The 27,027-nt window shown below is 45.8% G+C and overlaps 8 protein-coding genes across 8 annotated transcripts; 4 read left to right on the top strand and 4 right to left on the bottom strand.

Annotated features, from left to right (window-relative positions):
• Nucleotides 1–855: 855 nt before the first annotated feature.
• On the top strand, nucleotides 856–1,843 carry JR316_0012991 (uncharacterized protein; the record flags this gene model as incomplete). Its single annotated transcript, XM_047898607.1, has 2 exons — nucleotides 856–1,043; nucleotides 1,507–1,843. The coding sequence occupies 2 exons, from the start codon at nucleotides 856–858 to the stop codon at nucleotides 1,841–1,843; spliced, it is 525 nt and encodes a 174-aa protein (XP_047742155.1).
• Nucleotides 1,844–2,592: 749 nt separating this feature from the next.
• Nucleotides 2,593–3,835, top strand: JR316_0012990 (D-alanine--D-alanine ligase; the record flags this gene model as incomplete). The annotated part of the gene is made up of 3 exons (XM_047898606.1): nucleotides 2,593–2,946; nucleotides 3,003–3,644; nucleotides 3,698–3,835. 3 exons carry the CDS (start codon nucleotides 2,593–2,595, stop codon nucleotides 3,833–3,835), a joined length of 1,134 nt encoding a protein of 377 aa, XP_047742154.1.
• A 1,075-nt stretch (nucleotides 3,836–4,910) lies between these two features.
• Nucleotides 4,911–6,441, bottom strand: JR316_0012989 (uncharacterized protein; the record flags this gene model as incomplete). The annotated part of the gene is made up of 5 exons (XM_047898605.1): nucleotides 4,911–5,088; nucleotides 5,167–5,606; nucleotides 5,663–5,794; nucleotides 5,860–6,000; nucleotides 6,064–6,441. 5 exons carry the CDS (start codon nucleotides 6,439–6,441, stop codon nucleotides 4,911–4,913), a joined length of 1,269 nt encoding a protein of 422 aa, XP_047742153.1.
• Nucleotides 6,442–8,767: 2,326 nt separating this feature from the next.
• Nucleotides 8,768–14,851, bottom strand: JR316_0012988 (1-phosphatidylinositol 4,5-bisphosphate phosphodiesterase 1; the record flags this gene model as incomplete). The annotated part of the gene is made up of 20 exons (XM_047898604.1): nucleotides 8,768–8,859; nucleotides 8,921–9,326; nucleotides 9,427–9,560; nucleotides 9,650–10,187; nucleotides 10,244–10,539; nucleotides 10,609–10,912; nucleotides 10,979–11,149; nucleotides 11,209–11,594; nucleotides 11,695–11,953; nucleotides 12,309–12,316; nucleotides 12,574–12,693; nucleotides 12,785–12,908; nucleotides 12,970–13,026; nucleotides 13,224–13,391; nucleotides 13,468–13,494; nucleotides 13,569–13,674; nucleotides 13,763–14,194; nucleotides 14,263–14,371; nucleotides 14,437–14,552; nucleotides 14,667–14,851. The coding sequence occupies 20 exons, from the start codon at nucleotides 14,849–14,851 to the stop codon at nucleotides 8,768–8,770; spliced, it is 4,038 nt and encodes a 1,345-aa protein (XP_047742152.1).
• Nucleotides 14,852–17,168: 2,317 nt separating this feature from the next.
• On the top strand, nucleotides 17,169–18,790 carry JR316_0012987 (uncharacterized protein; the record flags this gene model as incomplete). The annotated part of the gene is made up of 5 exons (XM_047898603.1): nucleotides 17,169–17,347; nucleotides 17,455–17,740; nucleotides 17,811–17,871; nucleotides 17,931–18,184; nucleotides 18,254–18,790. The coding sequence occupies 5 exons, from the start codon at nucleotides 17,169–17,171 to the stop codon at nucleotides 18,788–18,790; spliced, it is 1,317 nt and encodes a 438-aa protein (XP_047742151.1).
• A 696-nt stretch (nucleotides 18,791–19,486) lies between these two features.
• JR316_0012986 (putative serine/threonine-protein kinase pXi) lies at nucleotides 19,487–21,258 on the top strand (the record flags this gene model as incomplete). The annotated part of the gene is made up of 8 exons (XM_047898602.1): nucleotides 19,487–19,706; nucleotides 19,968–20,036; nucleotides 20,092–20,153; nucleotides 20,212–20,256; nucleotides 20,315–20,404; nucleotides 20,465–20,555; nucleotides 20,844–21,121; nucleotides 21,160–21,258. The coding sequence occupies 8 exons, from the start codon at nucleotides 19,487–19,489 to the stop codon at nucleotides 21,256–21,258; spliced, it is 954 nt and encodes a 317-aa protein (XP_047742150.1).
• Nucleotides 21,259–21,421: 163 nt separating this feature from the next.
• JR316_0012985 (Delta(12) fatty acid desaturase) lies at nucleotides 21,422–23,168 on the bottom strand (the record flags this gene model as incomplete). The annotated part of the gene is made up of 8 exons (XM_047898601.1): nucleotides 21,422–21,698; nucleotides 21,754–21,984; nucleotides 22,039–22,195; nucleotides 22,258–22,327; nucleotides 22,381–22,621; nucleotides 22,675–22,929; nucleotides 22,979–23,023; nucleotides 23,071–23,168. The coding sequence occupies 8 exons, from the start codon at nucleotides 23,166–23,168 to the stop codon at nucleotides 21,422–21,424; spliced, it is 1,374 nt and encodes a 457-aa protein (XP_047742149.1).
• Nucleotides 23,169–24,040: 872 nt separating this feature from the next.
• On the bottom strand, nucleotides 24,041–25,738 carry JR316_0012984 (uncharacterized protein; the record flags this gene model as incomplete). Its single annotated transcript, XM_047898600.1, has 6 exons — nucleotides 24,041–24,296; nucleotides 24,369–24,761; nucleotides 24,817–24,829; nucleotides 24,882–24,949; nucleotides 25,005–25,181; nucleotides 25,233–25,738. 6 exons carry the CDS (start codon nucleotides 25,736–25,738, stop codon nucleotides 24,041–24,043), a joined length of 1,413 nt encoding a protein of 470 aa, XP_047742148.1.
• Nucleotides 25,739–27,027: the final 1,289 nt, after the last annotated feature.

The raw sequence follows: 27,027 nt of genomic DNA, 5'->3' as shown, positions 1-27,027 counted from the left end.
CTTTATACACAGAATTTTATGTGCTATACTCGAAACACAATACAATATACAAATGTATGCACAAATCATTCGTTTCACTGATTCGTTTATTGACTCCTTGGCTACAGAAAAAATACTATACAAACTACTCCCACATCCTCCTCGTCGTCGATCGTTGAACCCTTCTCTAACGAGAAGCAGGTATACAACATCGAGACCCTTCTCCCCCTCCCCCCCAAAAATATACTACCCATCCATTGCCCCCCATTCCCCAAATCGCCCCTACCCCCATTCTACCGTTCCCCAGTCAAGCCTGCCGGGTAGGGCAGGACTTGGCTGGCAAGGGAGCTCGAGCGGTAATGGTCAGGCCTCTCGTGTTGCAAAGCGCGATCGATGGCCGGCTCTGTTGTTCTCGCAAGAGAGCGACAAAGGGGTCTCCGACGGAGACCCACCCATCGCTGGATAATGGCGATCACAACCTCTTCGATCCGTGCTCCGAAAGGAGCCCGGTTCAAGAGGGATTTTTTTTCCGAGGAGAGGGTGGCTCCCACGTTGGGAGCCATCCTTGTGCAGCCTTGTCGTGGCGCCTCGGCTTAGGCCGCACCTGTCGAAATCGATGGGTGCGACTGACCAATAGCACATAAAATGAAAAGGTCAGTTAATCTATTGGCCGGTTAGACTACTAATAGTCACAGCCGGCCTTCAACAACCTTTGTAAGTCTTCATTGTTCATGATTCTAATTCAGCGCTGACTAGCCGCCTTTATACGCAGAATTTTATGTGCTATGCTCAAAAAACAATGCAATATACAAACGTATGTGTCAATATGTGTTTTGATGATTCGTCTATTGACCCTCCGTCTACAGAAAGCACACTATGAAAAATATCCCCACATCGAATCCCTTCCCCACTCCCATAAAAATATACTACCCATCCATTGCCCCCCCATTCCCTAAATCGCCCCTACCCCCTACTACCGTTCCCCAGTCAAGCCTGCCGGGTAGGGCAGGACTTGGCTGGCAAGGGAGCTCGAGCGGTAATGGCCAGGCCTCTCGCGTTGCAAAGTGCGATTGAAGGCCGGCACTGTTGTTCTCGCAAGAGAACGACAAAGGGGTCTCCGACGGAGACCCACCCACAACCCTCTTCGATCCGCGCTCCGAAAGGAACGCGGTTCAAGAGGGATATTTTTTTCCGAGGAGAGGGTGGCTCCCACGTTGGGAGCCATCCTTGTGCAGCCTTGTCGTGGCTCCTCGGCTTAGGTTGCATCCATCGAAATCGATGGATGCGACTGACCAATAGCACATAAATTAAAAAGGTTAGTCACTACCTCGGCCGGTTTGAGCAACAGACTCAGCCGGCCTTCAAAAACCTTTGTGAGTCTTCTTTGTTTATGATTCTACATTCAGCACTGACTAGCTGTCTTTATACACAGAATTTTATGTGCTATGCTTGAAACACAATGCAATATACCAATGTACGTGTCAATCATATGTTTCAATGATTTGTCTGCTGACTCTTTTTCTAAAGAAAATACAATATATGCAAAACATTCCCACATCCTCCTCCTACTCGATCGTTGAACCCTTCTCCAAGTGAGAAGCAGGTATACAACATCGAGTCCCTCTCCCTTCCCCCCCAAAAATATACTACCCATCCATTGTCCCCCATTCCCCAAATCGCCCCTACCTCTACTACCGTTCCCCAGTCAAGCCTGCCGGGTAGGGCAGGACTTGGCTGGCAAGGGAGCTCGAGCGGTAATGGTCAGGCCTCTCGTGTTGCAAAGCGCGATCGATGGCCGGCTCTGTTGTTCTCGCAAGAGAGCGACAAAGGGGTCTCCGACGGAGACCCACCCATCGCTGGATAATGGCGATCACAACCTCTTCGATTCGCGTTCTATTCGGAACGCGATTCAAGAGGGATTTTTTTTTTCCGAGGAGAGGGTGGCTCCCGAGTTGGGAACCGCCCTTGTGCAGCCTTGTCGTGGCTCCTCGGCTTAGGTCGCACCTTGAATCGAAATTATTTCGATAGGTGTGACTGACCAATAGCACATAAAGTAAATCCATTTGATCTTGCTTGGCTGTTTGCTATCGAGTTGGTGAGTTTTGCATTTTTTACTCTGTTTGAAACTACGTTAACATTGCCTTCATGTGTTCTCATATTGTAGCTATTCGTGTTTAATCCATACAGGTATAATTCTTTTGATGCTCGTAGTTACTTAAATTTGTTATCGATAGTTATAAATAAATCAATGGTATCTTTTTCGCTTCTCCTCTTCATTTTAATCCCTTAGTCTGCATTCTTGCTGCTTGAAACCGGCCTATTACACCATGTTATGTGGTTGTTTATGTACCCTTTTTTCCTTCACTTTGTCAGCCTCTTTAAGAAACCCCTATATTTACAGTATAAATACAGCTATGTACTATTAGAACCAGGTAGTATCGAGTGCAGATTCGCGCGCTTTAACGTGTTTATTCAACCTCTAAGCTCTAAGCTTTATTTTGAACCTTTTTCCGGTTGCCACTACGGAACCGCTGTTATTCTCCGAGTCGCACTGGACCCCAGCATCTTTCGGTATAAACGGCCGCAATATCCAGGCTTGCACAAGGAGCCAAGATGTCTACCCCTGTCCTTAAAATTGCGTTCACATATGACTCCCGAGAAGAATGGCTAGCTCTAGGATATTCTGCTGAACAATGTGCGGAGTTCGATGGCGACGACACGATTCAGGGAATTGCAGCGTCCTTGCGAAAGCTTGGGACAGTTGAGATGGTTGGTGGTCTGAAAGCCCTCACAAAGGTGCTTGTTAAATCGAAGCCAGACTGGGACATTGTGTTCAACATTTGTGAAGGATTTGGAAGCGTGGGGCGAGAGGCTCAGGTACCAGCATTGCTGGAGGCCTGGGACATTCCATTCACGTTTTCGGATTCGGCGACGCTTGGGTTATGCCTTGACAAGGCAAAAACAAAGGTGCGGCTGACATTTATACTTGCACAGCGAGTATATACTGAATTTTATGCATGTAGATGGTCTGGGACTATTATGGTGTACCTTCCGCGCCATATGCGTGTGTGCCGCCCAGGAATACATGGTCCGAAGCCGACGAGATTTCTGTTGAATCCGTGATCCAAAGCTCGCCGCACAGTCAGGCATTAAAAACATTTCCTTTATTTGCTAAACCGAGTGCAGAAGGCAGCGGGGTTGGCATTCAACAGGCGAACAAGGTCACTGATTACGAACAACTTGCAAAAGTAGTCGAGGACCTTTCGCTGCGGTATCCGACACAGACTATTCTCATCGAACGCTTCCTGAGCGGCCGTGAGTTCACGGTAGGCATCCTTGGGACAGGTTCCAGTGCCCGAGCCATTGGCGTACGAGAGATAGTATTCTTGAAAGACAACCCAAATTGTCCCATTGACCCGGCCACTATTGTTGACAACCAAGACCCAGAACTACTTGAATTGGAAGTATACAGTAATAGCGTGAAGCGTTCGGGAGCGGGAACCAATCCACAACATGTTAACATGGACCTTTCAAGCAATCCTGTAGCTCAACGGGCGGCTGAGGTTGCTGTCAAGGCCTGGAAAGTACTTGGATGCAGAGACGGAGGGCGCGTGGATATCCGCTTTGATTCGAAAGATGCCAATGCTGTTCCCAACTGCATTGAGGTAAGCGTCACCATCAATTCTCATACCTTTGATTACTCATTTGGCAACAATAGGTCAACCCCCTCGCAGGATTGCGACCTGGATTATCTGACTTTCCTATGCTTGCCGAAGGCATCGGCATTGATTACGACCAATTGATTTCCACCATCGTTCATAGTGCATTGGAAAGAAGCAGACCAACCACAAATTAAATGCATACCCAGCAGATGATTTGCTAACAATGATATTGAATAGACGTTCTAGTAACAGATTGACATACTATCGAGGTAGATATGCACAAAAAATGTAAGCTTGATACTAAACTCACTATATGGTGAATGCCGCATTATGTCAAGATTATGAAATTGTGGTTTTCCGTTGGTGTCTTAATGTTCAACGTTCAGTCGGGGCGCTATCACTGCTGGCACCCATTCATATATGTCAAATAAAAACAGATTAGATACACGTTATGTGTTTGATTGAGTGCCTTTTATTGACATTTTTAGAGAAATATACTTCGGAAGTGCATTCCGAACCATATTTCTTGAAAAAAAAGTCAACAAAAACAACATGTTAATATACAGAACGTGTATCTGATTCGTTTTTATTTGGCATATATCAATGGCCTCCAGCAGTGTATTGCCTGTACCCGTCAATTCGGCCCGAAGTTGCTCAGTCATGCAACAGAGACAGCCTCCGCGGAACCTGAATTGTACATTCAATGGTCGTTTAACATGGGTTCAAGTTCACATTCGTAATGCTGAAAGATATTGATGGTATTGATGTCCAAAAAGTGATCCCTGAAATGTCGAGGAACCCTAAAGATGTGTATAGTACATTTTAAAGTTAATGAGTACTTAGATATTGGACAAATGTAACAAAATTGTCAAGTGGAGAGCGAGTAAGAGCAAAGAACTAGATTCCTAACCACATGGAAATCAGAGTCGGATACGATGAATATGTACATTATTAAGAGTGATTAAAGGAGAAGGTATAATCAGGGCTTGGATTATAGCAGAGGAATAGAGTAGAAAAGGTGGTGTACACCCATGACAGCAAGATGTCAGCGATAGCAGAAACCACAGCATTTAGAGAGAAATCTCCCGAAAACGAGGAAACGAATGCAGAGAGAGCACCAAGAAAGCGAGAAAGCAGAAAAATTTGATGTCGGCAAGGTTGAATGGACAATTCCAAGTCACGTTCAACAGACGCGAGTCAGTAGAAATATGGTTGATTGGTTGGTTTAGATAGAGAATGGAAGCACACGGTTAGTGGGAGAGGACCGAACTACCTGTCGATGTCCCAGTCGGTGACCTTAATTTGCATGCCTGAAAAGATTGCTTCATTATTTAGAAGGGGAAGCGCCCCCCGCAGATGATCGGCGTCGTCGTCGGGTCGTGCTTTTGGAGATGGGTCCAATCGGTAAGTCAGCGGTGTACTCGCAATTGAACGAGCGACGAGCACACTGACTGATTCATAAAATGCACAGAAGGAAAGTGAGATGAGATGTCAATATAGGAGCAGAGGAGTGTAATAAACTTACTTGCAAGTTTGGTCGGGGCTCCCTGGAGGCGGCCTCCCGCATGAAATCTTACGCTCCCGGCAGAATGTACATGCCAGTGCTCCTTTCCTAGGGTCCAACTTGATGTATTTGATCTCACCGGAGGAATTTGAAATGGGAGATATCTGCCCATTTCCCAAAAGACCACCAAGGTCAGTCGCAGGATTGGAAGATTGATCAACCTCCATTGTATCGTCTAATGGGGAGTCCATTTTACCAGTGGCCTGCTTACTTCGCCTGCGCTTCTTCGGGGGAGGAGCATCCGGAATTAGCAAGTTGGGTAGAGGCGCTGGGGTTGCTGTCAGGTTGGATGTGTGAGAAGTACCATGGGTGCTCTGGGAAACGCTACGTGGATGAGCGATAGCATCTCCGATGTCATTTGGTGACCTAGGAGCATTAGATGGAAGAACTGCTGCTGCTGCCTTTGAGCGCATATCGTTACTAAACTCTGATGACAAAAAAGATTATGAAGGCTTACCGTTGAAGTGCACTGAGCCAAATTTCTGGATTTCTTTTCCATCATTTCTTCGAGTTTAAGCCGTTGCATAAATTCCAAATGTGGGGAGAGCTCGGAGTATTTAGAAAGTTTCTCGGGAGGTACAGGCTGGTGCTGTTAAACCAACACAGCAAAAATCAAAAAAGACGGAATTGTTGCGAATCGGGTAGACAACTCACTGCGCGTTCTGCCAGCTCTTCTTCTGTTGGTTCATAGAGTAATGCTTGTTGTAAATACAGGGGTAGATGTGCATATCGAAGCGGGTTAAGTCTGACATATCCGCTATGCGGTAGCGCGCCATGAGTTGGCAGTCGGGATACCTGTATAAACGACGCCAATTTCGTTAGTCGGTAAATTAGCGAAGTCTACGTAAACAATCGCACATATGACATCGGATGGCGCTCAGTAACGCGGTCGCCACTTGATCGTAATGAAGGCTGGTAAGACTCTGGAAGTACGCTGACTCCATTCTCAGACCGCCGTCCGATGTCACCGAGGGTAGACGTTTCCTGGATAGAGGCTTCATAGAACTCGGGGGGTCGGTGTAGAGGGATTTGATTGAATGGTAACGTTCTTCGGACGGCATCCGCAGACCATTCGATTGCCGATGACGTCCTCGTCGTCGTCGTCGTACACGCGGGAACTTGCACATCAGATTCCATTGCCGGTTCGGATGTACGGTTATCCCAAGAATTACCGTAATAAAAGTGGAGGCCGTATCTTCCGTCTTTGTTGCTGTGGCTCGCGTAGGAATCACTCATAGCTTTTGCGCGGGGGAAAGATGGATCCTGCCATGTAAAAATAACATTAGTGGCCTTGCTGTGTAAAAGTCACCCTTGATGAAAAAATCACATCACTGGGTGGATAATTCCCAAAACTCGATGAAATCATATCCGATGGTGAAGATATCAAACAGGAATCAGATCAGAGAAAGGGAAAGAGGCGAAAGCAATGATAACGATAGACAGAGGCAGATGGTGGTCGTAAAGAGAAAGGAGGGCGAAAAAACGAAGGCGCGCGCCGAAGATGCGGGGTAAAAAAGCAAAAAGAAGAGAAGGGGAATTGAAATCAGAGTGACTAACGAGTTACCTAATCTGTGGACCCTTAAGTATACGTACACCCTTCTTTTCTGGATTAGTTGCTTTGGTGCACACATCTGTCAATATTTGGGGCGCTGAAATTTGCGCATCGAAGGTGGCCCCCGTTAAATTTTAGAATTATCCTACAGATAGGCTTGTCCACAGAAGATTCAAAAAGGCATAAAAACATAAGCGCCTCTCGAGGGCCAACGATATGAACTATAAAATGAAATGTCCACTCACCACACCCTAGATCAGTGGTGGCATAGTCGGCGACTTAGTCGGAATAGTCGCATGACTATGCGGCTTAGTCGGATTTCCGACTAGACTAGACTAAGTTCCCAAATATAGGTCGATATGAAGTCATAGTCGGGACTTTCCCACGTTCAAATGTGCACTTCGTCACAGATTCGTAGTCTGCATACATTTTGTCTTTGGTACAGTAGCAGAGGAATAAATACCTTTGAGTGCACATAAATTGTAAATATACTATCAATGTTATCCTCAACACCATAATCAACATATTCATTTCACCATGTGCATCAAGATCAAATAGGTCATACAATTCTAATTCTTCATGCAAGCTTCCAACTTCACTTTGCTTTGCATGTGGGATCCAAATAGCATCCTGTAAAAAATTAAACCAGCTCATAGTTAACCTACTTTTAGGTGTTCCCAGGTCTTCCGGAATATTTTCTGGGTCTCCTCATTGATTAGGCAAGAGGTTAGTTGAGTAAGATGAGTAAGATTGGATTGTGACTGGCCTGATTGAGTTTGCACCTCCGTAGTTAAATACAGTCCGGATTTCAGATCGATGTTTGGGCTGATATAAAGAAGAAGTAAAAATGTTGGAGGTTGTTTGGGGTGGGACATCACCTCGCCGTGGATGTGATTCACCGTCGGGCCGCTTACTTGATCCACAATCAAACTCCGACACGTCTCAAGATGGCGCACAAACTGCTGTAGTACTTATCACACGCAAAATGTAAGTAAAATAGATTTGAATTGTCTGGCATACACTGTAGGAATTGTTTTTGGAGTGTACACAATTATTAAAATTGTCAACGCAGATTTGCCGTGCCTCTGTCTAGTTGAAACCCAGATTGATCAAAGTTTTATTTTACACGTGATACTTAGTCTGGAAAAATTTCCATTTTTGGTGATAGTCGACGACTTAGTCGGACTTAGTCGACTTAGTCGGGTCCCGACTATCGACTAAAGTCGCCGACTATGCCACCACTGCCCTAGATCTTGAAAAGGAGACTTGAGAATCCCTACGGCTTTCAATGATCTGCCGGCGGTCTCTCTATGCACTTTGCGGCTCTGGTAGGACCAGGGACATCAGGCGGTTAGACCGTAGACGAGCTAGCAAGAGCAGGTGTTTGAGATAAATTCACACACGAGGTCAGGGGGAGCCCCGCCACACTCTCGGAACTGAATGGCATGTCCTTACCAAGCAGATTACTTCCGAGGGTAGAAACAGTGACCACGAGCAGCTGTGCATGTTCGCCATGAGATGGTGTCAGTTCACATAATGAGCTAGATAACCGGTACAGAACCTAAAATCGCCAATTGATCATTACCTGCATAGTAAAATCCAATCAATATCGCGGGGGGGGGTGTCATGACGTCTTTAATCAGCGGTTATAGAGTGGTCGATCTGGATCAGCCGAACACAGGGAACATCTTGCAAGAGCCTGACGCACGAGGATGGAGAATTCGTGAGAACGCAAAGGACAATTCGTGCAGCAAAAAAAAACAGAGGAAAACACACCCATGCAGCCGAACGCATAACATTTGAATTGCCATACAATAGATGTCGGATAGACGATTAACGTTTTAGTACATTTTGGCGTCCATATGGAGCGCGCGTCGTTCTTATAGAGGTACGTGGTGAGAAACAAGATATTAATACATTGAAGATACCAAGCGATGGTAATGAACATTTCACGCATCGAATTTCATATGTTGTTTGGAAGGTGAGTTGAAATAGATGAATGAATCAAGTCTAGTCAATGTCTCGAATATTGACCTGAATGAACAGCGTCGAAAACAAATGTTGCGTAAGCTGTGCGTCGTGCAAGGGAAGATGTCGGAATCCTAGAAGCATGACAATAAAATGAGCAAAGGCACATGAACAACCCATAAAATACAGACTAACCCTGCTCCAAGCACCCCAGTGGCACACAATATAAACCGAGGGGCTCATCGTCATCATTTTGACCTTCCTGCCTCACCGCAAACTCCACAAAAATTAACTCTTTCATGCCGCCCACACAATCGAACGGCAGGCACAGTTCCTCCTGCCATACAGGATTAAATCCATTGTCCTTAATCACCTTCGTTTTAAACGAGACCGTCCTGGCAGATGATACACTGGTTGTTGTGGCGTCTGTCGAAGGTGTGTACTTCGCCCCTGAAGTTGTAGCCGAGTCCGGTAGGAAAGGCGAATGAGACCAATCAGGGATGTGAAGCGACACCTGTATGAACGGGTCAACGATAGATTTTTCGATTATTTCTTCCCCTCTGGAGTTACGCAACCGGGGGACCTGCTGCGCAGATATGATCTGCAAACAATACTGATTAGCTATTATACACGAGGCAGTGTGTAAGTGTAATGGTGCTCCGAGGCGAAAAGGAAGGAAGAGTTTGGCCGACAATACGCACGGTAACATCGAGGAAGTGCTGAGTGCGCTTCGATAGCAAGTCCTTTTCAGGACAGCGGAGGGCTTCTGGTTTTAAAACATAGCCCGACTTTCCGTTACGCTGGAACATGGCCTGATTGATAACATATCCTAAATCTACACCGCGAAAGCGAATAGAACACAAGCGACAAATCAGAAAATTAAAATTCTCAATGGACATTAATAGGGAGGGAAACCGTACTTACCAAACGTCTGCCAGTTGATTGCCACAACTTGGCACCCGGCTGCCCAATACCTATGCGGTTCATAATTCGTAGAGTTTACTCTCGTCCCCTTTGGATATATCCTCACAAGGTGAGTATGGTTATGCTTTACTAAATCCTGCATGCTGGCCTTCATCATCCGATTCGCCGCATTTTCAGAGAGAGAGAATATATGCTCAGGCGCATACTCGATGCTCGGAGCGATACCATGGCACTTGACGCCTACCGTGTACACGAGGAGGGAAGCGAGGCGGAAAGACATCTTCTTCCTGTGCTTTCCCTCTTTGTCGTTTGCATCCGAGGCCTTCGAGGGGTCACCCTTCCCGCGGAGTCGCTTCCACGTTTTCTTGATGTCGGTAATACCCTCCTTGAGTAGCACCTCAGCTTCGTTATCCGTAGAGTCTGAGGAAGTGGAGGAGGATTCTGCTTCAATTGTCGCTTCTTTGTCTTCAGCGACCTTCTTCGCGAGACGTTCGGCTTGTGCCGCAGCCAACTGTGCGACGACGTACAGGTTCTTAGCCTAGATTTTCATTCAATATCAGAATGCAAGAATAAATGAGGAAAATTGAAACACACTTTAAGCAGGAATTTCCCCTTCAGACTTTCAGGGCTAGGAAGCTGTGCAAGTTTCGGACGACCCTCTACAGGAGCCTGAATGATAGAATCGCCGAATACCTCAACCATGATATCCACAATCCTGTCCTGTTGTTGGACGCCACAGTGTACTTCAGCGGATATCAGGATGGGATAGGGCGAGGTTATAAACGCGTATTTTGCTATGGCTTCACAGATATGACGCAGGGAGACCTTGGAAGTGAATGTCTTTCCATGATAAATCATAGGCTCGCCATGGTCGCCATCGTATATATCCACTATAATTTTTTGGTCGTCGCATATATATCAGTAATTAAAAAATCATGACTGCTGTGAGAAACGCGTACACTCAACGCTTCTACAGCTATGAAGCAACGCCCTGATATAACCCTCGATGGTGCTGACGCCAACTAGTTGATGACCCACGAGGTACGTGTTATGGGAAGATGATATGTAGTAGTCCGAAATAGGTGCTGTCATGTCTTGCCAGACACCAAAATTCTGTTCGGTGAACGCAGAGTTATCAGGTGAGGCGAGGAAGTTTGAGAAGCCGTCCAGAGAGAGAAAATCAGCAGGCTCGTTGGGCAAGTTTGATGATGAGCCAGCATATTTAGTAAACAGTTCCTTTAACTGATCGTCATTTAGTTTGGACTATAAGCGAAATGGTCATTTCAGTCAATTATGTATTCGACAGAAGCAATGAATATATACAGTCACCTTTTGAAACTCCTTCATGAATTTAATAAATGCAGCCAAATCGAACTTGCCCCCGCTTCGCGTTGTTATCTTCTCATATATGCTCTCCAGTTCAGGTCGCCTCTTCAAGATCTTTGCAAATTGTTGGAATTGGGCATAATCAAGATACCCGCGTCCTTGAGTGTCCAGTTCCTGCGCATTTAATGAGTAAAGTCTGATTGATAACAAAGTTGTCGAAATAGAGGACCTACCTCGAACAGCTTCCGCAATGCCTCGGGTGTCAGATTTACATTCAACCTCTTACACAACCTCTCGACGTCATCGAAGTCCAGTACTTGATCTCCCTCCTCATCAGCACCTTTCCAGTACTGTCTCTCCCAAACAGTCTGACGAATATCCACATTCCCCAGGCCTGTCATCAACCCCTGTCGGACGGCGTATAGTTTTTGCAGAGCGACGCTCCACTGGTGGAACACGTCCCGTGTCTCCGCAACAATGTGGAGTGTCTTGTATGTGCCGTCTAGGATATAGATGATGGTGATCCATCGTTCTTCTAGGTCGGTGGGGAGCTTGAACTGTTCCCTGTAATATCGTGCGTTGGGTCCAAGACGTAGTTCCTTGATACTTTCGATGGGAACTAGGAAAGACAACACGAAGCCGTTAGAATTAAGCGATATTTCAAGTACATATACATGGGAATCCCACAGATGCAAAATGGTGATGAATGAATGACGCACCTATACCACCTTTGTTCGACTTGTACAATATCCGACCTTCATCAGGATCAATCCTAAACAACACGGACTTTTCGCCCTTATCGGAGATTTTTGTCATCATTGTGCCCTTGAGCAACGCCTGTGATATCTCGACATCGTCCACGAAGGGGTTATCGGCAAGCGGAGGCGATGGAGACGAATGGGCTGGTTTCTGGAGAGCGCTAGGTAAAGAGCCTTTGACGATTCCTACAGACATTCTTGCTGCAGTCTTGGTTTTTCTCTGTACCCAATGTTTAGCTCCGTGCTGAGAAGGCATCCGAGGTGAGAAGTAATGGCTTACAACACTGTGAAGTCAAGGCAGGGGATCACTGCGAGTTATTGATAGTTCGTCTCTGTGACCGTCAAATTGTTCATGCCGTTAGTAACCCCTAATATGAATCTGATTGACAAGGTCATGGAGGCTGTGACACTGGGTGAACACAGAATCCGAATCTGAATCGATAATCAATAGCTTGGTATCAGATGACCGATTACAGACGCGTCGCGTCGCGCCCATCGCAACACTTGCTAATCAAGTTAGGGGCCCAAAGGTTTTTATTCCTTCACCGAAGCATGTCGAGAAACATAACACGTACAATAAATACTGGAGGCAATAGATAGCAAAATCCACATCCCTTCGCAATTAGTAAAAAAAATGTATCTGAATAGTGCGCAATAGCGTCTCATCACTTCACTTCGCCAGCTTTCCTATCGCTCATCTCATCGGTGTTGATACAAACAAATTAACTTCTTTTTGATTTTCTCTTCTTTGTACTCAGGTTTGCTGTGGAAGGCCGATATGTTCTCCGTTTCGCGTCGTTCAACACTGGATGAAGTTGCCGACTATCATGCTCGGAATACCCCACTTATCCCTGCGGATGGTAAACGAGAAACAGCAGTTGATGAACCCTTCCTCCATAGCTTGAGGCTCTTCATCTTCCTTCTTGACCAACGCCGATGTTCCAGAAGCGCTCGGTGTGCCTGGCGGGATTTTTAAGGGTGGTTAACCAATCAGCTCAAAGGGTTCTTGGCGAAACCACCGCGCGAGCGCCACAAGAGAAAAAATACTTACCTGAGGTAGTCGCCTTGCTAATGACCGGACTCGTGGTGCTAGTATTCAGAACTGGCTTGTATCTTAACACGCAGGAGGTCAGTACGGCTTTCTGGCTGGAGTCGAAAGCCACGTGGCCATATTTCTGTTGCACAATAAAGCACATCAGCAAGATTTACATGCACCAAATAAGACCACAAACGTACCTCCCAGTAATTAACAGCAGATTCCTCAGCCATGAGTTCATAGATACATAAGCGGCCCTAGATAAAAAAAGATCAGAATCTAGTCACAGATAAAGTAATGCACGCCCTCATCTGAGAGTATGTTTGCTTCCAGCACTCTATCCACTTATCCGTACGTAACACGACCCACACCGATAGCGGGGATGCAAGTACGAAAAGCGTAGAGAGTACGTGAAGGAAATAAACAATGAACTAAAACGGAGTGGATCACTGACATCGCGCATCATGTATCCATCAACGCCCACGAGTTCCGTGAATTCCCTATTTCCCTTGTAAATCTCGCCCGTTCTTCTCCAGAGGCACGCGGGAACACCCATAGCCGAGAAAACCCGGTCGTAGTCCAGGAGCATTCGCTCAAAGGCCTCCTCTATGAAAACCAAGTCCTGTCATGTAGGGCGGGGTTTAGTGCGGAATTTGAAGGTGGATCAAACACCAATGTCTATGGTATAAACAACATACCAGATCACGAAGCGATTGTGCGACAGCCTGCCGATGAAGAGAAGTAAGTGAATGTCAAGTCGAGAATAGAATAGATAGGGAGCAGAGAAGCATTGTCTTACCCTAAATTTAGGACGAAGGACGGACAACGGTTGAAGAATCTGCTGCTTTGATTCCTGAGAGACACTGCACAGATTCGATGTAAGCAAATGACCGGCGATGACCGTTCTCCAAATAACAAAGATAAACGGAATAGGGTTAGGGCGTGGTGCAACCAGCCAAATGAATGAAAGGTGAAAGGTGAAGAAACACATACTTTCGGTCCATCCATCGCGATAGCCTGGCGTAACCCTTGACGTAGTTATACGGTTTTAATAGACCTGCCTCGTATTTGCTTCTGATGACCCGATTTAACCGCTCGTCCCGGGATCCCGATTCCTGGTCTGCAGCAGTAAGGAGGAATTTTTCCGTCTTTGTCGCCGCAGGCAAAATGTTTTCGGTGGACTGTGTGGCGGATGCAGTTGCTGTCGTAGTTGTCGCTTCCGCCGTCGCAGGGATTGTTACCATTCCAGGGTAGATAGCGGCCTGGAGTTGACCAGTCGCCAGCGTCGTCGTGGGAGTCGCCGCTTGATTTGTGGCTGGGATGTTTGCGGTCGTCGAAGGGAACGAAGCAGAAGATACGAGCGAAGGTGCAATTGTAGCAGGAGGCGAAAAAAATGAGCCATCGTCCAACGTTTCGAGGAAGTCGCTAGTGGGACGTTTTGCTCAGCTTTTAAACCAACGGAAAATATTTGCGGTCCGAAGTGGAGCACGTACGTTAAAACCGAAAACTCATTGCCGAAGGTTTCTGGCGTATACATATATGTCGGTACCGACATAGGCCACGTTGAGGTCGACTGTGCGGGCTGGCCTTGATAAACAGGCACTAAAATGGTTGGTGGATATTAGACGGGAAAGTCGGTCGCAGATTGTGGAATTAGAAGTGCATACCTGGAGCATACGTCCTCGGTATATCTACGACTGGTACTCCAGCAGTTTCGACAGGTTTTTCAGGTACCTTGGGCCGACGCTCGTCGTGGCATAGATGTCCAATTTCACGTTTGATGCTGAAAAAGATGTACAACAGATAAAATGGGTGTGCAATTGAAATTGTGAAAAACAAAGAGATGAACCGAAGTCAGTCCGGGGTTGAACACAAATAACACTGAGATGCCACTAACCATCGCTGACAAGGCCGTCCTTCATCACAAGTCATATGGCTGCGTCGACAGTACAGGCAGGCATGATTGACTTTCCTCCTCTTGGTAGTTTTCTTTTTCTTGCCCGCATCATCATCGCCAGCACTGGTCGAAGATGGCTGCGAATCTGCCGCTAAGAGGTTTACGTTTACAGTGGTTGAAGCCATGACAGATGTTGCTCCCTGTGCTGAATCCGCATACGTTGTGAACGTGGACATATAAGAGGGTGCTCAAACGCAAAGCCAGAACCTTCCGTCGGTCAAGGATTAGAGGAGGGGTTCATAGAGATGAACTCGTCTGTGAGGCGTGCAGAGGGTTGAGGTTACAAAAACGAAAACCTGTGGCGGTGCGAAATCAGCTGTATTTCCTTTTTCGGATGTCGGAATTAAATTTTCCCACAGTCCATAGGGCTCATTGCCGAACGAAATGAACAAGTTGGAAATGGCCTGTTGTCCTACGAGAAGACACGAATAAAAATGATCAATGGAAAACGAGGCTTGGAAAGACGCGCTAGCACATCAGAACAATAGGAATTTCCGAGGCCGTGATACAGAAGCTGGATAGATTTGTGTTCATAATTCACATAGTGTTCTGAATAACTGACAACTGACATTCGAATGCAGAATGCACCCCAATAGTAGGGCTAGAGTAAGATACGAATCCACGGGTGGGTCGTGCGTGTACGAGTTGACGGCTGGCATACATACATGTCAATAATTGCTTCGATGAAACCACTTCATTTTCCACAAATTGTATCCTCCCCAACCGGACACACTTTTATGAGAGCATGGCAAACGGAAAGTTTTTTACCAAGAGATATGGCCGAAGAAATGTCGCAACACCCGTTCGATATATCGACGCGTTCTGTAAACTTGCAGGCGAGAAGGCGAAGGACATTGTGCATGGATAACTTGATAGAGAAGATGGTTCGCAAGTCAGATACATCTTTGAAAATCACATGTACGCTCGTCGTAAACACTTTGAGGCCTGTAGCACACTCGACTTGGGGTAGGGCGATAAGGCATAGTTTTCACGTTGTGGAAATCCTGGAAGTCTTACAACAAAGGGACAAAAGATCAGAAATACAAAGGTAGTTAGAGGTCTGACATACTGAAATAAAATCTCCATGCATCCCGTTTGTTTTAACTAAGTCGAACCCGTTCCGAGGTAGATATCAGCCAATAGAATCAAAATGGACCAGATAAATCCGTCAGGAACATAAACCCAACATTTCGTAGGGCTCAAGGAGGATATTAAAAATCAAAGCGAAGGAACAAGATGGAAGACGAGCACAAGAAGTCGGAAAAGACAGGAATCGTCATGTCTTTCACCCGGCCTCCCCTATATGTAATCAGCGGAGATTCCGGGCCGGCCACAACTCTTCCGCCTGGCCCCGTTCCAGTCCTCTCTTTCGAACCCATCCACATTGTTCTGCGCCTTCTTCGTTTCTTTAGCCAACTACCCTGGATTTTTGCGCTTAAATGCGGCAGAAATTCTAATCCCGTGCACATGGTGATCGATGATCGTCTAAAATTGTGGTATCATTTTCTGCACCGAAATACTCTGAATTACAGGCGCGAGAAGTTGGCAAAATTCAACTAAAGATCGCGTCACTAAACAAGGTGTAAGAATGTAAAGGTGAGTAAACTACTTTACAAGTTTAGAGTCAACGGGTTTAGTGTATCTACTGACCAATTTTTGGGTTCCATCTGGGTCCCATAGAAAAAGTTACTTCGATAGGATTTGTATCTTGGTCACGTCTAGGATTATACTTTGCTACCCGACTCTGATGCCCCAAGAAGTACTGCGAATATTGGCTGATGCACCCTGTTGCTCAAGTCTAGACTATGCATCCACTTCCACTTCCTGGAATCTTGGTCCCCGCTGGTATGTGTCTTAACTATTCCAGACGATGACTCTAAGGCTCGGTAACTAACAGCACCATTTAGTTGGAGGTGGTCCGATGTTCTATTTACAGTACAGTGGACTAGCATAATTCCACGCCTCCCAAACACGAGTTTACAATGAGTCCCCACGAGGCGCGACAAATCTCTGTTTTTTCATTTGTCACACAAACTCAAAACGTAGACAACGACCCAATGTTTTCATCAAACGCAGAATTCAAGTCATGCTATGCTATCCGTTTCTTTCATGAAGATCCACTTTTTCAGCGCCAATGACGCTTTTGCATCGTGTTTGTCAACAATGCTTTGCTTTTTGCATCATTCAACGCAACGCGCTTCCCGCATCCTATCAGCGTGCCTTTAATGTGCTCTAAGGCGGTGTACTATGCGTCAGCGTATGGTGCGCTAAGTGCTACGGGTTCTTAAGAACCAAAATTGTGTCCGTCTCTGCCCACACCAACAGAACCCAGAGGAAAGATTCCACCCTCCATTTTTATACTTCTCAGTATTTCCAGCGATAAATTGGAAGGCGTAAAAACATCAAACTCTTATCTGATTTCCTACCATTGACAGCCTAAGCATGGCATCGACTTCGACTTCACAAGATCCCGGCACTGTACTCACATCTACATCCACACCCACATCCATACCCACGTCTCCTCAGATCATAACCCAGATACCGAATGTAGACCTCACCGCCCTTGCAAAAACGACACGTAAAAGCCTAGATCGTTTGGCTTCCTTTTCTAACATGCAAAGGTACCAGAACCCTATTTTCCAGATTTCATTCAATCTCTCTAATCCCTCTCATAATCACCTGTCCTTCCTTTTTTCATTCCGAACAAACCACATTCTGAATCTGGAAGTGCAACCGACCCCCTTCCCATCCTGACGAAGATCTCGGCAAAGATCCATGCACTCATCCGACTTATCGATGCGAGCATGCTTGCAGCGCAACTCGGGTACCAATTAGCCACGGACGCTATTTCGCTTTGCGAAAGTACCCTCATTGTCGTCGATTCGGAGCTGGGTGAATGGGATGCAGGTGTGAGCATCGACATCGAGGTGCTCCGCGAGACGTGCCGTAGTGGATGCGAAAACGCCGTGAAGGTCATGGAAGGCTTTAGAGATGTCAGACAGGAAGCATATAAGGTGAGGACCCTAGATTTACCAGAGATCGAGTGTGATGCTAAGAATATACTTTGCATGTCTGCGATGGTAGATTGCAGCAGCTACGAAGGACAATATGTTTGTTGTTCTTGTTCCTCCGGACAAAGATCACGGTAGGTATATCACCAGTATGATGGCCTACATTCGTTTTCTGATCTCATTGTTGGGTCAGCTGAAAAGATGAAAATACACCTGAAGGATATCGGCACAGGACTGGTTGCCAACCTCAATCTCCTTTCTGACTTTGCGCGCGCCGTGATGTCTGTATCTGATTGGTGGACATTTATGCAAGCAGATTTGGAATCAACAAAGCCTACAACAATCCCTTCGCCTAACGCCATCTCAGCATATACCCAAGAAGAAGTGCGGACCATGCAAACTAGATGGTTTGCCCTGAAGGAAGGGTTTCAGAAATATTACGATATTGTGCGTCTATTTCTCCTCTCATAGCAAACAATTTTCAACTCAGAATACCCATTAATCTTGTATATTCAGATTAGTGTGGCGCAGGGTCGATACCCTGATTTACTCCCATCGTCCTCAACAGCATGGAAGGAAGTTACGACTGCTCGGCGACATGCTCCTAGCTCTCTCGGCCACGGAGAGGAAGGATCAAAACCCCACCACACCCGATCGCCGACGCGCGTTCCTACTAATGTTATCGCAAAAGGGATGCAAGCAATGTTCAATAAAGTTATCAGACCGAAACTGCGAAAACCTGATGCAGTCTCTAAAAGTATCTCTAAGGGCAAGGAGAAGGATAAAGGGAGTTCTCCAATGTCGCCAATGAGCAGATCGAACTCTGCCCATCCATCCATAAGCTTCTATCACTCCGGTACTCCGAGCACCATCTCACGAAGCTCCAGCCTTTCGATACGAGGGCGAAGACAGAACAATGAGAGAAAATGGACGGAAAGTGGACTTCCGCGAACGAGGAGAACTACTCTTTTATCGTGTTGCTCTGTCAAGCTTTTTGGAGAGGATGAGGTCTCGAGATTGGGAAGTCATGTTGGTGGCTTCATGATACGATAGCATGACTTGTTATTTTGATTTCTATTGTAGTCCGATTGTTATTTGAGTCGTCATTTTATTGTTATATTTATCGATTTAAACGAACAGAAAATATACAGAGAGAACGATGCATGGATCGTTTGTTCTTGCGCGCTATTCACAGGGGCGCAATCCGTGCACGTGCTGGGAATTTAGCTGTAATTTGTCAATTTCAAATCCCGACCGCCACCTTGCCACCTGCCTGCCGATACTAGAGAACTTGAAAATTTCTCCTCACAACCTCTTTAGTGGCTAATCTTGAGTGGCTCCAATCTATGCTGCTTTCATTTGATCTTTCTGTAAAAACTCTTTAGGTCTATTTCCCTGGTGCAAGGCATCCATGGGTGGCCCAGAATGGGCCAATGGTACATCGAATTAGCGTCACTGGGCCTTGAAGCTTGACGTCTTGATCCTGGGGCCACACTGAAGGATTCGCCAAAGCGTCTACCTGGAAGATATTGGCCTAGAAGCTTCCGGTGTCTCATCGCCCAATTAAGCCCAGAAAATCCTGCGGGGAGAGCATCATCACAGCCCATAAGCTCATCTCACCGCTTCTGACCATTGTTTTCATCGAATATATAAACGGAATCTCCCTCTGACTTGGTGGCACCCTCATCATCTCCTTGTATAAAGCCATTATTGCGTTCATCAGTTCGAAGCTCCTCCGACTTTCCCTCAATGGCTGAGCCTGCTGATACTAATGCTTCCCGTCATAGCCTCTACACCGTCATTCGTAAGACCATCGGGAACTACACTACCTTTGATGGATCTGATCAACAGAGACTGCTGGATGCTTTGTTGAATCCGGTTCCGGAATCTGACTTCCCCCCTCGCAGTGTACAGTCTGCAGGCGTTTTCGAAGATGAATACAGGCTTGGGCGTGCCCGGTTAGGCGAAGGTAATTTGTCGATGGTCAACATCTGTTGTCATAGAAAAACCGGAAAGGTTTTCGCGGTCAAGATAACCTACACGAAGCCTCACCTTCTTCTGTCCGAATCCCATCGCAGAATATCGTATGAGGTAAAAATTATGGAACGCTTAGTCAATCACCGCAACATCATTTCGATCAAGAGAGCGTTTTTTGAACCCAACTTCAATTCTATCAGTGTGTTCGCTCTGTTTTATCGTATACTATTGTTTCTCACTAATCTTAAAACAGGTATCGTAATGGAGCTGGCTTCACAAGGATCTTTGCAATTGTACCTTTCGAATAGATTGAAATGGAATCGTGAGTCATCAATTATATGACTTTGCTCGCGCATTGTTAAAAGTTTTTTTCAAAGCCCTCCTTGACGTTGAGCTGGACTCACGGCAAATTATCTTCCAAGTGTGTAATGGGCTGGAGGTAAGTAATGATCCTTGCGCCTCTACTTGTAAACTTTAAATCGACGTTGGTTATTCAGTATATTCATTCTCAAAACATTGTTCACTGCGACATAAAACCTGAGGTATGCCTCCCATCAACTTCACTGGTAGTGATATTCTAAACCTGGGCACTATTTGCAGAACATTCTTCTTACATCGGATACGCCGCCTGTAGCAAAGATTTCTGACTTCGGTTCGGCTTATGGGGTTGGTAGTTCCGGGTTTTTGACGGTGAGTTGGTGAACTTTCTGATCTTGTTTGACACTCATATTAATTTGCTATAACCATTAGAAAGAGGAAAATTTTGGCACTGTGGAATACATGGCTCCGGAACGTGCATGGCCTACGAAAGCCAATGGAGGTTTCGACCATCGCGCCGATTGTTGGAGTGTTGGTGCCATTACCTTTAAAATGTATGTCAGTTCTTTTTTGTCTTGTACTTACTTTGCGTTCTTGCGTTCTAATGAAAGGATTATCTATTAGGCTCACTGGCCATTCCCACCTAATGCCCCTGCCTAAGGGTTTAGACCTGCTAAATGAGGAGGTCATTGCAGCACATGAAATTAACTGGGATGTCTTCAATGCGATGAAGGATCACATTCACCCAAACGGCATGTTATTTATTCCTTGGTGTCGGGTGAAATTGTTATGCTGAATTTTCCTTTTCTAGGTCATGATTTTGTGCGTTCTCTTCTCGAGCGTGCGCCTGCCTCCCGGCTTACCATGGACCGTGCCATGAGACACCCATGGTTCCAAAACCTAGACTGCAGAAAGATTCCGAGGTCTATGGCCGTTGTTGTAAAACCTCCAGTTTCTCGTCAGTCGACAGCAAAGGCAAAGAAGAGAGGACGTAGGATTCTGGAGACACAACTTGGGGGCATTCGTAAATCACCACGTCTTAGAGAGAAGGCGAAAGTTAAGGGTCCTGGCCGCTCGTCTTTCACTCGGGTGAGTGTACAAAATGGAAAATCAGCTCACACTCTTAGAAGAAAGAAGGCGCGGGAAGCCTCCATGATACCTCGTTCAGCGGTGCCTCTGAGAAGATCATCTCGCCTGGTCAAAAAACGAGCGGCGGCGTAGAATGACTATGAGGTGTTTCCAATTATGCTTATCGTAAGAAATAATATGTCGTATGATGCCAATATGTTAAATAAAATCTGCACCTATGATTTTCAAGTTCTATAATAGACACTTCAACAAATCACTCATTTATCCCATCATGGACGTTTGTCGGTCTAACGAGCTGAGCTAAAACGCTCGTGCGTTTGTATTATCACAACAGCATCTACGTAACTTTGAGTCTACCTCGACACCTGAATCGCTAATATCTCTTGAAGGCATCTCCGGTCTCATCTGAGCGAGACCATATGCATTTTTGTAGAAAACGATATCTCCTTCGTCCTCCACGAACTTGCATTCCTTGTATACACGGAAGAGTTCGCTCCATCCACCAGGAGCGCCCTGGATAGGGATACGAACTCCAGCTTCAGAAAGCTTCTTCTTGACCGCAGCACTCGCCTCCCATCTGAGAACCCCTTTAATCAATAATCTATAACTTTCTGGCATTTGCTTCAACTCACGCGTTGTAATGCGGTATTTTGCTGCAAACGTGATGCACTACATGGGTCTCCGAGATGCCATGCGTAGCATGACATCCAATCCAGGATATAACGCTGCCAAAGTCGCCCAACAGGTTACGGTCCAAGGTAGCAAGGACACCACGAGCGAAGGTAAACTCTCGACCACGGTAATGAGGGAGAAGAGGATCAGTGTGCTGTAGAAAGACTATGAGTACAAGCCAGTGGTTCACCCTTCGAGAAATATTAATTAGTAAGTTAAAGTAACGGCCTGCGTTGAAATTATACCAAAGATAAGGGACCAAGTATGTTCTGAACACACTGAGAAATCCGTAATGCTGGATAGCCAGACCGATGCAAGTGATCCATAACAAAATGCCAGCAGTTGATATCATTATTTCATTGTAATGATGAGGCCGAAACATCGGTGAGCTGGGGTTAAAATCTAATATCATGTAAATCAAAATTCTTCCTTGATAAAAAAAGAAAAGATTGGCTAGAACCCACGATTGGTTCCCTTTGGGTAATGAGGCTGACCCGACGCGTTGGTTGTAATATATGCCCACCACCCCACGAGCTTCAAAGCAAGTCAGAATATTACCTCTCAGATGATCATAAGTAAATGTTCACCAGGTAGGTGGCAGGACTAAGAATAGCGCCAATGGGCGAGTCGCCTAGCGCCTCGTACATCTCTCTTTTGACTTCCGCGGTGACGCGGGACCCGAATGCATCTTCTCGAGAAATATCGAGAGGAGGCAAACCAACCTGCGAGCGAGTCTTGGGAACAAAAATTTGATCCTTTGTCATATGTGCGTTTAAAGCATGGTGCTGAGCATGAGAGATACGCCACGAGTAATATGGAACGCCGAGGCTGCGTAGAAATGTTAGCATCTACGTATACTAGTAGAATATATGTGAATTTACGCTGAATGAAGAATCCAACCAACACTGTCGTTGATCGCCTTGGATTCCGAAAACGCTTTATGTCCACATTCATGCCCTATAACCCAGAGACCTGTGCCAAATAAGCCGGCCCAGAAGGCGTAAACTGACCATAGACAGATGTGAACAGCGGTGTAGAGACGAGAACTGGGAAGGGTGATGTACGCTGGATCAATATACGAGTTAAGATAAACGATGGCCCTATGAAGGCAAAATATAACGAGCAAGTCCCAAGCACTATGGGAATTTAGTACACGTTCGTTCTACCAGGTTTTAGACGACCCACATGTATAGCGACGATTTGAGTGCAGATCTCTTGAAGCAATGTGCCCTGCTGAATTGTGAATAGCGGGTGAAAGAGAACACCAGAAAACGCACGGAATAGCTTCCAATAAATCTTTTATGCTGATATCTGGAACACGGTATATACTCTGCTCAGCAGAAGTTGAAACATTGTCGTCGTTCTTGGGCGCCATCGTATCGACCACAATGGGAATTGAAAATTAGGTTGCAAATGTATGCCGGATAATATCCTCCCCACAAGATAGTCAGTGGGGTTTCTATTCGTGGCTTAATAACAGTTCCAATATATGAACCACGGACTCGCGTTGCCGAAAGGGTGTTCGCTAGTCACTACTTGCCCTGCAATCAGTCATCCGCGGCTAAAGTTCTTGATTTGTGATTGACTGCGCGTAAGTAATGCTTGGTGGGAATAGACTTGTGTCGCGTTTGAGTGAGTGAGACATGTAATTCCACATACATAGTTACACCGATGGCCAGTTAGTGTGCTTATAGAAGGGCTTGCTGGAATGCGCCTTGATTTTGAACACAGTCTGAACAATGCATTGCCAATGAACCCCCTAATGTTGGCCGTTTTGTACAAGGGGAGAATCCCACATCAGGATCCCACAGTAAATTACGACGAGTATTTTTAGACGCCCACAAGCTGCCGTGAAGCTCACCAAACACCGGGGATGAATTGATGAAGCTTTGAATTTTGAAGCTGAAGGGGATGTGTTGCCTCGTTGATCTAGCTATAGCTATGGAAAGCCGGAAGAACGAAGACACGCTTCCCGGTGCGCACGGTTCCTTGTTTTGGTCCGTGCACAGTCACGTGACGGGTCACCTGCGAATTCAAACGACGCCAAAACGCCTCCTTTGTGGCTTTCGCAACTTGTTTCTGGGTCTCAACGATATCACATTGGCGCAGATAATTTGGTGCGAGTTATTCCTAATTTATAACGGCCAATTTCTAATAATATTAAACATGCAGATCGCATGAAAGTGGTAAATTGAGTAAATGTGAACTTCTATACTTTGGCATCGATTACAAGATTCATATACCGATTCATACACTGGCCTTTGTCACCGTGAAGAATGAGCCTTGCTCGGTGTATACAGGTCCGACCTGCAATCTATCCAAATCAGTCTCGTCTTTGAACCTTTGTTCGACATTTTTGTTCCATGTGAGTTCTGGATTCGGCTGTCCATATAGCATTTGTACCACAGTTAAAGGGTTACTGAGGAAAAGTGCAGCCAGTTCAACGAATTGAACGTTCCAAGCTGCGATGATGATCCTCAAGGTAATCCAAAGTACTTGAAGACTAGGTTAGATGACGTTCATCACTCATGAGTTAAAGTTTATAAAATCAAAGTGATAGGGGAAACAAACGCACGAGAATAAAACCAGAGCAGCAACAAAGAGTACTAAAGGTGCCACCTGTAAATTAGAGCCGATGATGCTTTTCTCGGACTGAATTCTGATCACGTCGTTTGGTTCATACAGAAAAGCTCCACGGGCCAACATTTGTCGAGAAAGCTCTAAGGCGTAAGCTTGCTCGTAGGTCCCTGTATTTGGGTCTGAGCCGGCCCCATCGACTTGTTGTGAAATTGCCGTTGTTTGTCCTTCAAACCCAGCGGCCATGATGTGTTGAGTATCAGTTACAGACTTTGGGACAGCTTTCTGTACCACAAATTGGGAAGACGTGTATGTGTAGGTGACATCAAGCGCGGTAATGTTGCAAAATACAACATTCCAGGCGCCCTTATTTCCATGTACGAACCATCCACTGAGGAGAAAAAGGTAAGGATTAACAGGAAGATGTCGTTGATAAAGGCGCATACGTATTTCCAATAACTATCGAATGTCAGTACAGCAATTAATGACAAAGAATATATCTGGCGCCTACATTGATCGAGAGGCTGGCCTGGGTTAAGATAGGCGAAGGAAGTTACCACCTCCGCTGCAGTAAAAGGACTTGTGTATAAAGTTGTATCACTGAAATATAACGAGACATATATTTTTCACGTACTTAGAAGGAATGTCTATTCCGATAGTACACACACCCTGGCCATCAAGAGCACATAGCGGAGGAATTTGGGTCTGTGCCGAAGAATTCTGATAATTAATCCCTCCTTTCGAACAGTCAAGATTCAAAAAGGCATTAGGTCCATAGTCGGATGTGATGTATATGCAATACTTTGTGATACTGGAAAATCAATTAAGTATTAGTGTCAGTAAATGGTACAACGGAGCGCACCTTGTGCATTGAGATTTAACGCCCACGGCTTGGGCCTCGTACGTTATATTTGAAGGAAGGTTCTGAGGGACTAGAAGAGCAGTCTGATCGTCGGTAAAGACGACTCTCTGCAGTGTAGAGCTGTTAGATAGTACTCTGATACCCTCGGCAAGCTTATTTCCACTCCCCCCACTTCCGGGGTTCAAAATTCCGCACGACGCTGCTGTAATATGACCAACGGCATCCGTATCAAAGACGCTGGCCTCTTGGCACATTGTCTCATTTATTTCTCGTCCAAATTGTGGTAACGCTGATCCGGTGTATGCAGAAATTGACGGAATGACTATACCAGTGCTGCTGGCATGCAGCCATGCGTCTGCAGCAGCTACAATATAAGATACAGCCAGCAGGGATCCCAGGACAAAAATAGACCGTCGAAGCATAGGCGCCGGTGTAAGTTTATCGCCCTTTGTTGCCATAAATTTCGCAGAAGAGAAAAATGCTGTAAGGTTGGCGGCATTGCACATGGACATTAACAACCCTAGCCTTAAGACCAAGTCAGCTTCTCCTTTAACATATGAAACTTAAAACTTACTGCATTGGAGTGGGCTGATCTGGCCCTCTATTTTGTCCGCTTGACCTTAGCCACTTTGCGGATAAAAGATAAGAAAACAATCCCATGACAATTGGAATAGAGATGGGGGAAATGTGTGATGTAACTTGTGTTATAGTCAACACTTTCCCAAGAGGCGCCGTACTGATAATCGAATGTTTTGATAACTGACATTGATTGACGGCGCAAAGATAGGAAAGAAGAACCCCAATCATAGCGAAGAGGCTTCCAACAATGAGGGTGGTCGTTGCGCATGCTGTTAGCGTCACCCCTCTGCGAGCTGCACGTGCCTGGGCAGCAGTCGCTTGTCCGTGTGGCTCGAGCGCATGAAATGGCTCGTCTGGACTTTGAAAAGATTTGTGTCTCTCTGTAAAAAGCATGGCGGAGTTGGGAAGGGAGTCTTGGCCATTGTACATCTCAACGGGTGGTCTTGAAGGGAGGGATGCTGTACACGGGGCATAACAAGGGGACACTTCGAAAGCGAGGTTTTCATAGTAATTCATACTACGGATCTGTGATCTATTATTAGATTGTCATGAGACAGCTGGCCCCTTGACGGTTGATGAATCTATTGCGAACCTCGCAGGTGCCTTAATACCATTCAATGAGCGTAGGTTTACATGCGATACGTCTATAAAATGGAGTCTAAGGCACTACCCTTGCTCAGTTTGCCTCAGAGTCCTGATCGGCGAAGCCAATGGCCTTGGATTGCCTGAGGGAATATCAAGTAATCTTACATTTGTACAATTCAACCCCATTTCCTTTAGATAATGTTTGTCCATCACTCTTTATTATCACAATCTAAGCACCTGGAGCTGCAGTCTGTACGAAGTAACGCCGAAGTGTGTGGTGGGAATATCCTTATCGGTTTACTTGTACTTATAATAACCCATGGCTTAATTGCACTATCTCCGTCGCAGATATGCAATGCATCTCAATGCTTGAGAAGTGTCCATTCGATGTGGGAGGTGATACAGTAGATGACAAGGAAAATTGAAAAGCGTTGCTGTTAGTATCAATCATGTAATAGTCTACAGGTTTGAAGGTTTGACAATACACTTATGTAAACTAGATAACTATGAAAAGTCCTCCAATGTATACGTTCGAGTGATAATTGTTTGTGTCCGGACAGTTTTCGATTACTATCAACATATTAACTATGTCAGGTGCTCGAAGGCCCTGTAGAAGAATGCTTGATGGGGA

The sequence above is a fragment of the Psilocybe cubensis genome, chromosome 13 (genome assembly GCF_017499595.1).
Source record: "Psilocybe cubensis strain MGC-MH-2018 chromosome 13, whole genome shotgun sequence".
In the NCBI taxonomy this organism is placed as follows: Eukaryota; Fungi; Basidiomycota; class Agaricomycetes; order Agaricales; family Agrocybaceae; genus Psilocybe; species Psilocybe cubensis.
This window is presented reverse-complemented; position numbering and strand designations above follow the sequence as displayed.